We start from the raw sequence: 16,230 nt of genomic DNA on the forward strand, positions 1-16,230 counted from the left end.
GCAATAAAGTTTTATATTTTGGCAATGCCTGAGGATTGTCAGTGCAAAAATAATTTTATTACTGAAATCAAATCAGTGATTAGATTTACTTGTATATGTACATCTGTAATTGAAGCAACTACTGGGTATTATGTTGTAAACCATGGTAAGCGATTCAGATGTATTACATGTTTGTTTTTTAAATCTGGGGTTAATATCCTTGAACCATAAAAACACTTATTAAATAATAGCTAAAGGTGGAGAATAAACAACAGAGGGTTACTATATTATACTATATTATAATTATAGTTACAGCAGAGTTGTTACAGTGGTATAAATACAAATGTGCAAGGCCCTGAACTACATCTGTGTAGTGTAAGTTTCTGTAATATGACAGCAAATATGATTAAAACCCAGTAAATCTTTAAAAACAAAAAACAAACAAAGACTCATTACCAAAACTTGCTAGACCTGTATGGAAACCTGACAGAAATAATGGGTCATGAGCCCATAATGTTTAGCATCCTGAGCTGTAATCAATAATGCACAAGGAGGTGTCCTGATCAAACTAATGGGCAAGGCTGGGTCAAAAACCAGGCAAAAATTCAATGAAAATAGCAACATGAAAAAGGCATTCTGTAGAGGTTTTTAAAATGCAGCCCTTTCCGCATGGTAACAGCACTTTAAGTATTTGTTATTTTTAATGAAATGGCATCATCATGAATTTTAGTGAAGCAGCTAACAGCTGCTTCTACTGTCAACCCGCTACCCTACATAGTCAGTTTCAAGAAAGGAAAATTGCTGGTGGTTGTAGTTTTGTTGTTGTCCAAATATAAACACATTTTTGGTACACTATCATCTAATCAATTGAAAAAAAAACAAAAAACCCACACATCCCAGTATGTGTGCACTCATGTGCAAATGTACAATCTATTCACAGAAGCCATAACGGTAACAAGAAAAAAAGCCTAACCTAACATTTTACATTCAATTAATGAATACAGCCAATCAATGTATTTTTTCATTGAATTTTTGCCATGGCAACTTGAAAACAGGGTAAGCATGGACTGAGGCATGGCTGTAACCACATTAGCCAATCTGGATTGTTTACAACTGTTAACAAGTTACAGTTATGATCCTCACTATAGAATGACAGAAAAAAATATTATTTTATTATCTCTCATGAGTGTATGTGTATATTATATGTATGCAGTATTTTTATGACAAAAGATAGCAGAAAGGTTTGTATCACATCTCACGATAGAATACCTGAAGTTTGAAGAAAGAGGAAAAAAAAAAACAACTAAAAAAAACCCCCAAAACATTAGAAAAAAAAAAAAAAAAAAAAAATCACATAGAAATGTAATGCTCTGCAGGCTTACACTAGCACTGAAATACTACAGATTACTGAAAATAAGGTTGTGAAGACGAGAGAAGGACACACACTCATCAGTATGACATCCTGAATGTTACCATTAAAAAGGCTTATTTGGGTATTCAATCCTTTTCTGTTACAGGTGATTTCTTCGGCAATGATTTAGCTGAGGTATGTAGCTGAGGTATAACTGTTTGTCGAGATGTGTGTGTAGTAATGCATTATTTTAAACATAACCTGAGTGTGTAGAAGGCAATGGAAACTATTGCAAACCATATGGCAGAGTAAAATGTACAGAACTAAGTAGAAGTAGTGGAAAAAAACCACTGTGCTTGTGAGGATGAGCGAAATTAGGATGTTTTAAAAGGCAGATAAAGTCCAGGATGACATTATGCTATATTCCATATCTTACACATTTATATAAATAATAGGTTAGTATGCGGCCATACTTCCCGCTGTCTGTTTCCAACGATATCTGTAAACTTTGAGACTTTTAGAGTCATTCCATGCATTAATTTACTTCATATGTTTTCACCCAAACTACAGGCTCTGCATACTTGGAACGATTTCATTTGAACATGACCAATATTAAGAGAGAACACTATGGGGCGCCACATCCTTGTACAAGCTTCAGTTTGGCTCTGTAAAGAACAGAGCAAGGAGTGAATTTTTAAAGCTTAATTTGAATCAATAACTAAAACTTAATTACCAGCATGCTATTGTATTTCAATAATTCTAAAATAAAAAGCATGCCCTCCAAGCCACAACATACACTACTGGGAGACACTTGTGTGTTTACGCCCTATGCAAACATTTTTAATGTAATAAGTGCTAAATTTAGTGATAAAAATTAAATAAGTTAATAATAAATAGAACTATTAGAGATGCAATAAAGACGGGTATTGCCACGGTCTGGCAAACACAATGATTAAAAAGGACACCGCAGTTAGTATGTTATGGATGCGTCACTCGTTTGATAAGAGGCTGCCGTCACGAAAATCAGTCCCATTCTCTTCAGAAGCACTCTCTTTTTTGTCATAAAGACTGTGCTGGGAATTTTGGAGATCCTTTTGTTTGGGGGACAGTGAAACGCTGGGTTCTTCCACCTGGCTTATCAGCTTCATTTTCTTTTTGGGAGGATTTTTTAAGGTCCCCAGATGTTCTTTAACTTTGTATTCCAGGGTGCTGTGCGGGATGCCATAAATCGATTGTGCTTTAGAAACACTCATTTTCCCACCCATCACCACCACAATGGCCTCTTCTAGCAGGTCTGTGTTGTACTGTCGATATCGCCCTCGTTTCTTCCTAGGCTGCTTGTTACTTAGGTCTGACTCTGAATCCATTGGATAGTTCCCCCCCAAAGCTTGGCAGTCAGAGGTAAAACTCCAGTATTCCTTCTCCGAACCTGAGCTATTTAAACCTCTGTTGCTGCTGCTGGTGGTTTTCTGGATCTGCCTGGGTAGAATGGAACAAAGCTTCTTTCCCAGGCCATTCTCATAAAGTGAACCTGAATAGTCAGTGGACACGGAGTCCCATGACGAATCTGTTCCTGTAGCCAAAACTCGGACCTGGGGAATCTTTAGGTCAAAGGACGGTGAATGAGACAGAGAAAGGCTTTGGTCTCTGCAGGCCTGCTGGAGGTTTCCTTTCTCACAGGCAAGTGACTTTGTCAAAAGTCCAGCAGCTTCCAACAACCTTGGTATATCTTTAAGGTGCTCACTAGCTTCATTTCTGGTTTTGAGCTTCAGCAGGGCTCCCAAATGAGTTTTGGAATTCCAGGAACCGGAAGCATTCCTGAAAACGTCATTGGGACTGCAGCTTTGGTTATGGCTGAGGGGTGACTCTGGGTCGCTTTCCAGATCGGGTTCCTCTTTGATGCGCAGTGAGTATGCAAGAGACGAAGAAGGCTTATAACAGGTGGAGTGGCCGAAATTCTCCCTCCTCCTCCCATCCTGTAGGCTCCTCATAAACAGCCCGACATGCCCGTCCGCTCTCAAGGATCGCCTGATTGGATGGAAGGAAATTGGGTGTAAGCAGAGCTTGCACAGTGCCCTTTTCTCTTTACTAAGGGAGGATGGGGTGGGGAGGGGAGGATGTTGGCCACTCCTTTATTATATGACCTTGCTTTGGTAACATCACTCGAACAACTTTGTGAATGTGTGTATGGCTTTTGAAAAACAAAAATAAAAAACAAAAAAACAAAACCCCAAAAAAGACTCAAGTTAAACTTTTTTTTTTCTTTTCTTTTTTTTTTAAAAATATGCTTGATGTAATAGCTGTTGTTTTTTAATTTTTTCATAAAACATAAGGGAAAAAAGAAAGGGCAAAGAAACAATGAAAATAAAAAACAAAGAAGATCCATTTAGTAAAATACACTGAAGACTTGGCATTTCTGTGGCTCAAAAAGCTTGCCCAGGAGAATGGACTATTTGTAACTGCAGTAAGGGAGTCTGATGTAGATGTAGATGCAGGGCGCAAGATCTATGACATACAAAGTAACTAATGCACCAAAAACTCTTGACAGTTTATGCGTGACGTTACCACTGAACAAGCACAGCAATAAAAGAGTAAGCCAGCAAAGGGTTCTTGCAATCTATCAAACTCAAGCTCTAAGTTGCAAAAAACAAAACAACTGCAAATTATTATTCTTAATTATTCAATTAATCAAGTTATATTGTTCCCCAACCCCCAAAAAAAGAAATCAGTTGCAGAGCTTTCAGCAGTTTCCAGAGCCTGACACTGCTGGGGTGCAAAAACAAAACAAAAAGAGGGGGGGTGGGGTCCTTTGATTTGGAGTTTCACAATTTGTACATCTTAAATGGAAGATAGAGTAAGCCACATCCAAGAATATGTATCAAGTTCATGTACAATATTAAAACAACTCATGTTATAGGTGCTTGGGCAATGCCATAGATAATTATTAAATATTTAAATTACTGATCAATCATTCTCATTTTACTTGACAGAAAGAATTAAGTCCCTGAAATTCTTCTTTAGTTCATCAGTGGGACTTTCCCCTATAAATACTGTTTAGTATAACCTATAACATTCAGTCCGCATTATCTTTTATTCTGAAAAAAACAAATAAACAAAAAAACCAAAACAGTTTCATGTGGGTTTATGCAATCTGCTACAGTGGTTTATCGCTGTATATAGACGCAAGAATATCAGCAATGCTTCGAGTCATGTAGTAAACTACATTTACCATAAGGCCTGCCTGTATCTTGCCAGAAATTAATTAAAGAAAACCAAGAAAAGTCAAGCTAGTAAATTACTTCTAAACCGCATTTACTCACTACGTAACAAACTGCTGCTGATAAAAGGGACCCGTCTTAGTACCGCAGAAAAGAGAGAAAGAAACTGTTCTTACCCCTTCAGCATGGTTGTGGCCGGAGAAAGACAGGGACTATTGGCAGGCAGGCTGCTGCTATAGCTTTTCTTTTTGATAGATAAATCAAGAACTCCATCTAATTTTAAAAAAGGAAAGAAAAGAAATGTAGATTCAATGTTAAGTTCTGACCACAATCCAGCCAGTGCACCAGCTCAGTACTTAATAAACTACTCTGTGGTAGATGTGTTTCACACTACCTTGCTCACTGGGCTCAGCCACGGGCTTCTTGATGGTGAGGTCCAGAGGTGCATCCTGATCAGCCATTAGAAGCTTGCTTAGGACGGGGTTCTGGTTGTGTGCTGGCCCAGTCAGTGTGGCAGCAGGGCTTGTAGCAGGAGGAACTCCTGAGAGCAAAGGTGGGGTCGACAGGCTTTGGTCAGAGTGAGGCTGGGAATCTGAGCAACTGACCTGAGGGGAGCTGGTTTTTGAGGTATATTCAGCAGCAAACTGTCTGATCATTTTCTGAAGAATCTCTCGAGCCACTACTGGAATTTGTGGGTCTGAGAAATTTGGCACATCTAGGAAGAAAAACAGAGATAAATACTTTTCAGTCAGCATTCCTTTAATAAGTCATCAGTCATGGTTAATGAACATGCAACAAACATCCAAACTATGTTCTAAGGATACTGTAACAGTAAGGAAAAAACTCTTATTTATAGCCTTGAAATAAAAAAATAAAATAAAATAAAATAAAATAAAATAATGATTTAAAAAAAAAAAAACAGACGTTATAAACTAAGAGCAGAAGCAGTGTGAGTGAACACACACACACATTCACAGAAAAGCCTATTAAGGGATGGATAATGTGCACCACTGTGTTTACAGGCAGGTTCCCTGTGTTATGCTTTTGGTGTAATAACAATGAAAAACACTGATTTACCCACTCAGAACTAAACCTCTGAGACTCACCTTTTCTGCAGAGGACTGCATTGAGAAATTCCTCAGCCTGTTTCTCTAGTCTGCTGATTGTGATTTGATCTTTACCCAGTAGAGGTTTCGATGTATCTTCCAGCCCCTTGTTGTTTAAGTCAATTAAGTGTTCCTGTCAAATTGGAAAACTGTTAAATTGGTGACCTTCAGGCATTCAACAGGATTCGTATAAAGACATTTTTATCCTTCAGATGAGCGTTTACATCAAATTAATTAGCCCAACAACTGTAGGGAAACATGATGGATTACAGATGTGACTAAAACTAAACAAGCCATAGCAGACTACTAACGTTTATCCATCATCTAAGCCAGCGTTTGAAAGAATAAAGGCAACAGATTTAAGTCTGCGTTTAGGTTTCCGAACTATGAAAATCTGGAAATCAAAACGTAAAAGGAAGAAAGAAAGAAAACAGAACTCTTACTTTGACTTTGTCTCTTCTCAGACAGCAAAAGGGACAGTTTTCATCAAATGACCAATCAGACACTGCTACAGGCTCAAAGTCTGCAGGAAAAAAATATCAATAAAAAAAACAATGACAATCAACACAACGTGACAAAAATCATGGTTCTTTCACTTTTCTAACCAACTAAGCAATATAATCTTACCAAGTCAACATTGGACAATATTTGTTTAAAATCCCCCCCCACCCTCCATTTTTTTTATATAAATATCTGCAGCGAATAACACTGGTTTGGAGTCTTAAGCTTAGCAACCATAATCACAACCATAATTTAACAAAAAAATATACTAAAAAAAACCTCTAAATTATACACACAGGTTAAAGACAACAAAAGACAACAAAACCTCAGAGGGTTTGATTTAAGGCTAAATAGCAAGTGCAAGGAGGGACAACATGCAACAATGTACAGTCACAGGTTGGGTAACAAACTACAAAAAACTGGGCATGTGCAAACAGCTCAGTCACAACTGCCACTGGTGTTCGTCTCTCCTACTCAACTAAGTAGATGAAAACAGGGGAGTGACTGTGGCAGGAAAGTAATGCCATGACGTTGTTGGGATTTTTTTTCTTTTTCAAAGAAAGAACAATGCCAAAAAGGGAAATTAAATTTGCAATTAAAAAAGTGTCAGATGCTACGGTTGAGCTTACATATGTGTATTAAATACAATCCAAAAAAAACTATTATCTGAACCTATCAAAAAACGAATACTTACCCAGTGGGAAAAACAAATAATACAGTATTTGGGTTCTGCTCTACCAATGCGATCTAATTTTAAACAAAAATAACTTAAATACCTACCGGTACATATAAAATATATAGCATTCTGTTTCGCCTGTCGGTATTATTATCAACATTCAGTGATCATTTTCTTTATCCATGAGTAAAGTGCTTCATTAGAAATAGTTCTTTTCAAACCTACAATGTTCCATTTTCATGTTTAAATCTCACATTCATTTGTGCACAACCCAAAAACAAAGCTCTAAACAGAACCGCATGAATAAAATGAAGTAGTGGGCCATAATGAATATGTGCTGATTTGCTTTAGAGAGACTGACAAAAATCAGGAACTCATTTAATCAGTTCAGTTGAATTTTAAGCAGCAACTGCTACTGCATAATGTCTACTCACTACACAACCCAAATAATGCTTATTATTGTCTCACTAACGTCATACACTGTAGGGCACTGGAGACTTTTACACTGGCTACATGCCATCCAAAACACATACTTTGTAAAGACATAAGCCATTTTTTTTCCCCTGCAGGCAGTGACAGTGTCTCGTTTTTAGTGAATGTGTACCAGATGGTACAATGCAGTAGCACTGTCATAATAAGAAGACAACAGATTACACTGAAACCACAAAACTGTTGTTCATACACTTGCATGATTGTGGTCAATAAAGACACTTACCCTTAAATGATTTCAGGTCCTCTACCAGCGCTGAACCAAAAAGACCTTCGAGAATGCTCTCAAAACCTGAAGAAACACATGAAGTTCAATAAATACATTTGTTATCAGCAGTAATAACATGACGTGTGTACAACTTCACTCACAGTAAAGTGTTTGTGCTGAAGTCAAAAACATAGGAAGTTCAAAATGAGTCTTAAAACGATGCAAAAAGGTAAGTTTACCTAAAAATAATAACAACATCAACAACAACAATAATAATAACATAATAATAATAATAATAATGATAAAGTTTGAACCCATTTAATTAATTGACGAGCCAATGTTGATTTTATTTGTAGCTAATGCTGATACAATTGTGATTTTGTTGTTTTTTTCTTTGTTTGGATTTTTTGTCAGTCTCTGTTTGTGTCAAAAATTAAAAACGAAATTTAAAAAAAGAAAACTATATTGCGATAAAATAGACAAATATTAGCAACTGCCATTGACTGATGTTATTTTATGTGAAAGTAGTCTACTGGCACTCAGCAAGCAAAATTTCACATATGAATACAATGGATAAATCAAATTAACAAATGAAGTGTGTCCTGATGAGATGTTATGTTTCTGCCGAATAATAAATGCCTTGATTTTGCTTCTCTTTTCTTTTTCAACTTGACAACTGCTTCGTTTTACTCTCTTCTAACACACATCCGCTTGCCTTGCAGGTTTTTACTTCATCAGTAAATACAAGCCCTCCATCCTGTTGCCAAGCAACTAAGGCACCTACAGAGTTGAGAATGACTGTATGGTGTTAACATCAAAAAGAAACAGCCAGTAACAAGATTGCTAAGTAATTACCCTATAGATTGATGGAGATGATGAATTCAAACAAAAACGAATCTTCACAGTCCTCTAAATGACTGTTTACAGTTCAGGGACTCGGTGGGATACAGCTATATATGTTGTATAGACCGTTTCTGAGATCTAATGTGTTATGCTACATAAATCATAAGAGAGCACCAACACAATATGAAATGTCTTCTTACTGCTGCAGGGTCAGATTAACCAATCCAAAACCACTACATGCGTTAAATCAACCACTAAAGAGGTCACACAGAACATCTGTCAGCTGAACTGGATTTTAAATGAGAGTGCACCATTCCAAATGTGCCAGCCACTTTAAGGCCAAAAATACTGACTCAAACCACTGTGACAAAAACATACATCACATAACACATGGCCACAAAAACATAAATCGGTACCACTGAAAGCCTAAAAATTATTATGCCTGCATGAAATGAGCATCAATCAAGTTAAATCAGCCAAATTGATTAAACTGATCTGACAACACATCATAGCAAAAGCATACTAACACTTCATCTTCACACATGAGCAGAGAAATTGGTGATAAAATTATCAGCCCTTACCATCCACTCTCTTCCAAATCTCACAGTGAATTGAATAAAAGCTGTCATCTGTTAAAATGCCTTACACTGCTTCCCTGCAAATAACCCACCCACTTTTCAGCAGAGCCAAACATAAAGAGAGGGGAGGATGAAGTAGTGAAGCAAAGCGTTGCCTATAGCTGCAGCATGATTCTGTTTCTGGGTTAGTGCACAGGACTTCAGCTGAAGCTATCCAATCGTATTTCTGAAATATTTCAGAGGCACGAGGAGAAAAGTAGGTCATCCACTTTCGTTTGACAGTGCAGCATGATGACATCAAACTACTTTTTAGGAATACCGTTTAGGGCATTTAAAAATGTGTCACACTCTAAACTATGACTTTGGGGCAATATTATAGTGTTATAGTAGCAAAGCAAACCAGTACAGTAGCTGGTGAAAACACACCCACCCGCAAGCTTCTTTAAAACCAAACCATTTTGGGACTGGCAAGGCAACGTGAGAAGAGCAGGGATAAAATATTGATAAGAGTGCAGAATTGTCATGCAAGCCCTAAAAAATAAATGAGCTTGTAAACATTTAAAAAAATTGGGCTCCAGTTAAAATGCCTAATAAGCAGCAGGAAAACACCAACAAGCCAATGTCTTGTGTAGCCACAGTTAAACTTACCAACATGCAAAAAAAACGAAACAAAAAAAAAACCCAGAAACTTTATCGTAACCTGCACTTAACTAGTTTGCATTAATGTGAAGGGTTTGCTGCATGTGCATTTCCCATCTGAAGGGACATCCACCAATGCAATAACACCAGAAAGCCAAGCCCTTATTTATTTGTGCAATCTTCTGTTCTTCTGTCCCCCCCCCCCCCCTTTTTTTTTATTACTGTAAATACATACTGCCGCTTGCCTCAAATAACTAGCTGAGTGAAGGCACCACTTAATTGATTAGATATGCTGCAATGAAAAATGAAATGAGAACAGCAATTTTTAGAATAAAATAAAACTTTGGTTTCTTGACTCTAACATTAAAGACATTGAAAATAGAATAAAAGAAAATTGCACTAAGAAATTAAAACTGTGTAACTATTACCATTATAATGCACATTAAATAGATGCTAAATAGCTGATGTATTAATGTGTAAAAACAAAGCTGTAAATTGCAACCATGCTTTATGGAGTGGTTTAATGAGCTTTATTAAGACGTTCAGTTCAACGCAGCTGTTCCCACATTACTCCAATAACTGGGAATCATTATTAGGACATTTCTTTTTTTAATTGCAGTGAAGTGTATTTCAGATTTTTTTTAAATAAAGTAAGAATCTTTAACCTGAGCTATGATTATGCATATGCACCTGAAAAACCTTCCATTTACAATGGGGCACCTCTGTAAGTGATTGGCTTTCAAAGACTTTCCATGCAGGAAACCCACAGAAACAAAAAAAAGATATTTCACCTAGCCAATATTACCCACAGAGGTTTACCATGAAACTCTGTAGGTATTTTCGTGGAGCTTATGCAGGCTGACGGTGAGCAGCAACTCTGTTCAATCTGCTTTAGCCTTCTTCTGACCTACATCTGTAGCCAATCAGGGACCGAAAGATTTGGAGTGTGTGACACCATGTCCTTCCCAAAGCATTTAGAAAAAGAAATCCCACAGATTTAGGATCAACTTAACCCTACTAAATCCTAACTTTAACCTGCGGTGTACTTTACTGATGCATGATTTGAAAAAAAAAAAAAAAGAAAAAAGAAAAGAGGAGTCCTTCCTGCATACCTCAGGCAATTTCCTTTAAGGGGCCTATGCACAAAAGCAGTGAGCAAACCCCTTGTTATTTTTGCACCACACTGTAAGTGCACAACACCACGCATGCTCATAACAATGTAGTTAATTCAGTAATGTAATATACATTAACCTGACGCAAATCTATGAGTCACTTAATACTCAAAAATTCTAGGTTATTATAAACATGTGACCCAAACACGAGTGCATTATGAGAGCATTAAGCATATGCGAGTGCATTAAGCACAAACCACTGCTGCCTAAACCCCTCTGTACTATAAGGCAAAGGGAAAGTGACAGCAGGAAGCTACTACACACAGAACGAGGCTCCATACGTAACTAAACTGTGTATTTGTGGTGAAATCTTGTTTTGTATAATAACCCTAATGTTGTATAGTTCAAGTTAATCTTACAATACTAACATATCTCATGTGAGCTGCTGGTTAAAGATGTTTCAATTTTAATCTTTCAAGAAATACTGTATTTTGATCGATTATGCGACACTGTACAACAGTACAGAACCATTGCTTCCAGTTGGCTACAAAAAATGTGTTAGAGCCTCAAAATCAGAGTTTAATTATATTTAGAGTGCTTCTTTAAAGGAAATCCCAACTCAAGCTGTTCTACACATTATCTCAGAAGGGGTGTCTCCAAACTCATAGAAGAGGTTCAAATTGTTATGAAGCCAACATAAACCTTGCAAAAGCCATCATTTTTGGCCACAACCTCAGACTACTGATTCACTTTCCAAGAGACATAATCATTCAGGCCCCACACATTTCACTACATCCCCAATTTTATGATAAGGAAAATTCAAGAAACTAATCAGTAGGTGATCATGTTAAAAAAACAACTTCCTCTATCTAACAAGAACAGCCCATGCAGGTAACATGAATGAAATACTATCAGGAAACAAATGCCCTTTATTGTGTACAGTGTAGTGACCTAATATCTCTGGGAGAACAAACAACTGCAATCTTTAAACGTGATGCACTAAGCACTGATGCAGTTGAAAACCTCCATATGCAACTAATTGGTCTGCAGAAAACAGCCTATCACGATATAATGAAACACTTGCTATTTGATGAGTTCATGCAGACCACACTTCAGCAGAATTATTGGGATAATACTAAAAGTCTTATCTATCCTTCATGACTTAAACTTAATCAGCTGCATTACTGATAAATGCTTCAGCTATTATCATTTCATAGAAATAATGTGCTGTTCCTTGATTTTCTTTGGTGTAACCGCTATTAGGCCTGCTATTATAGCTGCAAGACGTTATCTGTAACATGTCTACTACCAGTGCATTTATCAGTAATACAGTTGATGAAGATGACATTTTTTAGTTGGAATTTATATTTTAAGTGGGAAACATCAGTTTTACTAACAGAAAAGGTTTGGGAATACTACATGATCAAAAACTGACTGTCAATCTTTCATCTTTGAACAACTCATATTTTGAGATTACAAGAATCCTCAGATTGATGCTCATGAGAACATAATTTTGCATATGATGATCTGAAACCCAAGTCTGCCCACTACACAGAGGCCGAGCTTTTAATCTAACAAAATCAATGTCACCAAAATATGATTCTGTTCATCTGGACGTAGCATTTTCAGTGGGAGAAACTTTTCGTCACTCACCCAAGTGACTTCTTCAGTATCAGCTGACTGCAGGTTTCCCCAATCTTATAAACAGTATTTGCGCTGGGAGGTCAGTTCCCTCATTATAATTATTTATGATGAAGGAACTGACCTCCCAGCCCATTGTTCCTTCAGTGGTGCTAGTTTCAGTCATTATGCAAATGTGCTGTTTATAAGACTGGGGAAACCTGCAGTCAGTGGAGACTGAAGAAGTCACTTGGATGAGAGACGAAACGTTTCTCCCACTGAAAACGCTACGTCCAGATGAACAGAATCAACTTTTGGGGGGATTTACTTACCTGGATGATTGAGCATGCATCAAAATCAAAGTCATTTACCCTCACTTTGCAACCCACAAAAAAAAGCAGCTCGCTGTAGGTCAACAGATAAGCTTAAAAGTTACAAGGGCATGAATAAAAGCAGCGTTTGAAACGTGACTTGGCCACTATGGATTTTGTTCATAACAAGCAATATGCTGTAGCTGGATCAGGCAATGAGTTGGCAGCTTTGGACAACTACAGCAAGGGAAAGAAAAAAAAATACTATGAATACTTAATATGATATGATGCAAACTGACATTCAAATGGTTTAATGCTGCACAAAGCATGACTTTGAATAACAAATATGAGATGCACAAATGCCCGAGCACACAGGCAAGCCCACACTCAAAAGGCAGTCACAGAGGCTGTTGGTCATGTCTTGCAAAATGCTACGAGAAATCAGCCAGTTCTTTTTGCAAATTAGGAAGATTTAGGCCAACAGAGTGGGCATGCTAGAGCAGAAAACAGGCCATACCCAAGTTGCACTATAAACAAGACAATATGCCTGATGTCAATATTGATTTGTTTGTTATTTGTTTGAGCAAATCTTTCAACCCACTCACCCAAGTGTCAAAGGCAAACATGAATAACTGACATTCCAGGCATTTTTGAATGTTAGCTGGTGTGGTTGAAGTCCAATTTTCTCCAAATCCAGACAGAAAACGCATTTTCAGCCACACAGTTTGCATCTGGAGGCTGATGGACCCATGAACACATATATAGGCAAACATACTGACAATTGTTGCCGCTGTTCTATGGGACAATTGTGCTTGTCTCTGCCCTGCAGTTTTAGTCCACACATTAAATACACGAAGACAAAATGTCCATTTCAGCAACAGCAGGGTGGTGGCGTGCAGCTCTCTCCACCAAAAAGCCAAACAAAAGTATGTCCTTGTTGTCTTGGACAGAATATGCCATTCTACAGCTAGCAGACTGATGCTGTTGTCATGCACTTGCAGCTTTACTTATAGCCTAAACACAAGGGACATTTGTCAATCATAAAGGAGGGACTGAATAACCAAACAGTCCTGGCTTTGCAGCTAGTCAGAAAGCTACTATTCTCTCTCCAATTTCTTAGCAATGACTAAAACGGCGCTCACCTAGCACTGCAGCTGGAATAAGTTTATTCATTCCACATATTATACATTTCAGTGTTATAACCAATAGTTCATGTTAAGGTTTAGCATTTAAAACAGACAGCATCATATGCCTAAAACAGCTAAACCTTTACAGGTTTTGCTGGTCTGTGATAATAGCTTTTCTTCTCTTCCTAATAATGTAATCAGAATTTAACCAACTGCTAAATAAGCCAACAGCAGAGAATATATGACAATCCAAACTCTAGAATTCCTAAATAACAGGAAAACTTAAAACATTAGCTTTTATGCACACACACACACTACTGTGCATGGGTTGCTTAGTCATTATACATCTCAGCATGATCTATACATAGCAGCCACATAACAAGAAATTAATTTAATGTGACATTTTGAGAACATGAGAAGTAGGGTCCTGAGATTTAAAATAGTCTGTGTATTCTATGTCAAGTCTTTGTTTTCAAATCTGTTTACAATTGTGCCAAAAAGGGAGCTCACAACCTACAGTAATATCCAAGTATGAGTATTTTTCAAGTTCTATCCAGCCAAAAACAGCCCGTGCTGTATTCTTGTCAGAATATACGTAAAACATTTCTAATGTGTCCTTACATGAAGTAAGAAAAAAAAAATACATGTTGATTTGACGATAACAACCGGGTTCACTGAGCAACTCAGTGATTCTCATCTGATCAATCTGTGACAGTGAAATGTCCACACTGGCTGTTGCTATGTTACCGAGTCACATGGATTTAAATGGACTCAAATGGACTCTCCTTCTTTTTCTTCAAGCCACTCGGTCAAACAGTGTAAAACTACTAATACAAACGCCGGCCACCTATCATTATGTGTGGGAAACAATAATTAGATGGTGATGTAGAAAAGGAGGAACCAGGTAACTTCATACTGCCCACAGAGGACTTTAGAAACGGACACCACAGTTAACCCCTGTGCACACCAATCATTTGTCATTTGTACAGAAACTGAAGCATTTTGTTTGGTTGATCTACTCTGGATGTATTTGCACCGTGCTAGGCACATGCCTTGTACAGCTTTTCAAGTTGTGTCTATTCTTACAGGCTATTTTATCACTAAGAATGTAGCGTTTATCTGTTTTGTGTGCATTACAAAAAAACCTAGCAAGTATAAAGCCATGAAACTTGATAGAGAGGTTTAAAATGGCTCATTCAGCGCCCCTACAGTTTAAATGTACCTGTATGACAAGGATCAGGGTGAAATCCCAGGCTAAGTGAGTTTGTGAAATATTTTGTGTGTGATTGTTTTCTTGTTTGTTTGAGCACAAACAGTGTTTGGCTGCAGGATATTAGTGACAGGTAACACACTGCACACAGACTAGTGAGGATATGTAGCTGAACTCATGTGCATAGTTTATATACTTCAACTAAGCCGTGGTTGTCTCAACTCCTAACTGAATTAAGGTGCTATGCTTCCATGTTTATCTTAAAGGGGTATAATGTTTACCATGTTCACTACTGCACGGAAAAATCAGGGGTCCCACCCTCCACCCCGGGACGATACACACAATGCAATGGACGCGAAACCTAGAGCCAACAACTGCTTTTGTAATTACCTGTTTTAACGTCAAATGTTGGAGAAGTTTATATCGTCGAAAAGGGAAACAGATTCTGCATTGGGGTCTCCGCCACTTCCTCCATTCACTAATGCGAATCCTCGAGTAGCAATTTGAGAAGCAAGTAGGCTAAATGTTGACTGAAAACATCACCTCAAGGGTATATGTCGCCCTCCCCCATCCAACATACAGTATCAACAACAACGGGAAGACGTATTTTAGAAAACGACTGCTTTTGGCCGACACACAGAGACACTCCCTTTAAGCAGGACGCCCTTTAAACAAACTAACATAACGCCACTACATACCTAAAGTCTGCAGTCGACGCATTATGGACGATAAAAACACCAATTGGACCCAACAAGTAATGCAACATTGTCGCAAACTGCGACATTTAACTAACGAGTCCTGCTGGCTGCCGTGTGAAGGAAACAGTTGAGGACAAAAAGTCGCTGGGAGAAGCCCCGAGTGAGTGCGGTAATAGATGGTTATTTACACCGATAAAGGTCAAACAGAAGTGAAATTCAAGCCGTGCAATTGTGTGCCGTGCAACAAGCATTATCCTTACCTACACATTGAATGAGTTTGTGTGGCCACGAGTCAAGTTCCTTCCGAATGCTGTATCTGTCGATTGTGCATTGCTGCCTTTTACACAGGCTCGCCATTTTCTATAAGTCTTCCTTCTGGCGGCAGCACTACGGAAGCAGGAAGGACTGCGTGAACGCGCACGCACCCTGCGTCAAAGGCGAAATCACTCTCAGTATGCAAAACTGATAGTCTGATTAAATCAGTCTGTTAATCAGTAACTAACTAAATAAATGCAATTAAGTAATCTATAATATTTGTATTACCCATGTAATGACTTTTTAAAA

At 37.8% G+C, this 16,230-nt stretch overlaps 1 protein-coding gene across 1 annotated transcript; it reads right to left on the minus strand.

The window, feature by feature from the left end:
- Positions 1–630: 630 nt before the first annotated feature.
- On the minus strand, positions 631–16,065 carry LOC120715046 (ligand-dependent corepressor-like). The gene is made up of 7 exons (XM_040001787.1): positions 15,927–16,065; positions 7,547–7,612; positions 6,098–6,177; positions 5,655–5,787; positions 4,943–5,263; positions 4,725–4,821; positions 631–3,358 (listed from the first exon to the last, which is right to left on the minus strand). The coding sequence occupies exons 1-7, from the start codon at positions 16,021–16,023 to the stop codon at positions 2,320–2,322; spliced, it is 1,833 nt and encodes a 610-aa protein (XP_039857721.1). The 5' UTR covers positions 16,024–16,065; the 3' UTR covers positions 631–2,319.
- Between the last annotated feature and the right edge of the window lie 165 nt (positions 16,066–16,230).

The sequence above is a fragment of the Simochromis diagramma genome, unplaced genomic scaffold, assembly GCF_900408965.1.
Source record: "Simochromis diagramma unplaced genomic scaffold, fSimDia1.1 OVJJ01000421.1, whole genome shotgun sequence".
NCBI classification, from domain to species: domain Eukaryota; kingdom Metazoa; phylum Chordata; class Actinopteri; order Cichliformes; family Cichlidae; genus Simochromis; species Simochromis diagramma.

What these genes read in the sequence shown, in the direction of transcription:
- LOC120715046 (XM_040001787.1), bottom strand. Translation starts at nt 16,023, where the DNA reads ATGGCGAGCCTGTGTAAAAGGCAGCAATGCACAATCGACAGATACAGC. An exon ending in CAAACTCATTCAATGTGTAG is followed by an intron (nt 7,613 to 15,926) that starts GTAAGGATAATG and finishes GTGTTTCTTCAG; the next exon opens with GTTTTGAGAGCATTCTCGAA. An exon ending in TGAGAAGAGACAAAGTCAAA is followed by an intron (nt 5,788 to 6,097) that starts GTAAGAGTTCTG and finishes CCAATTTGACAG; the next exon opens with GAACACTTAATTGACTTAAA.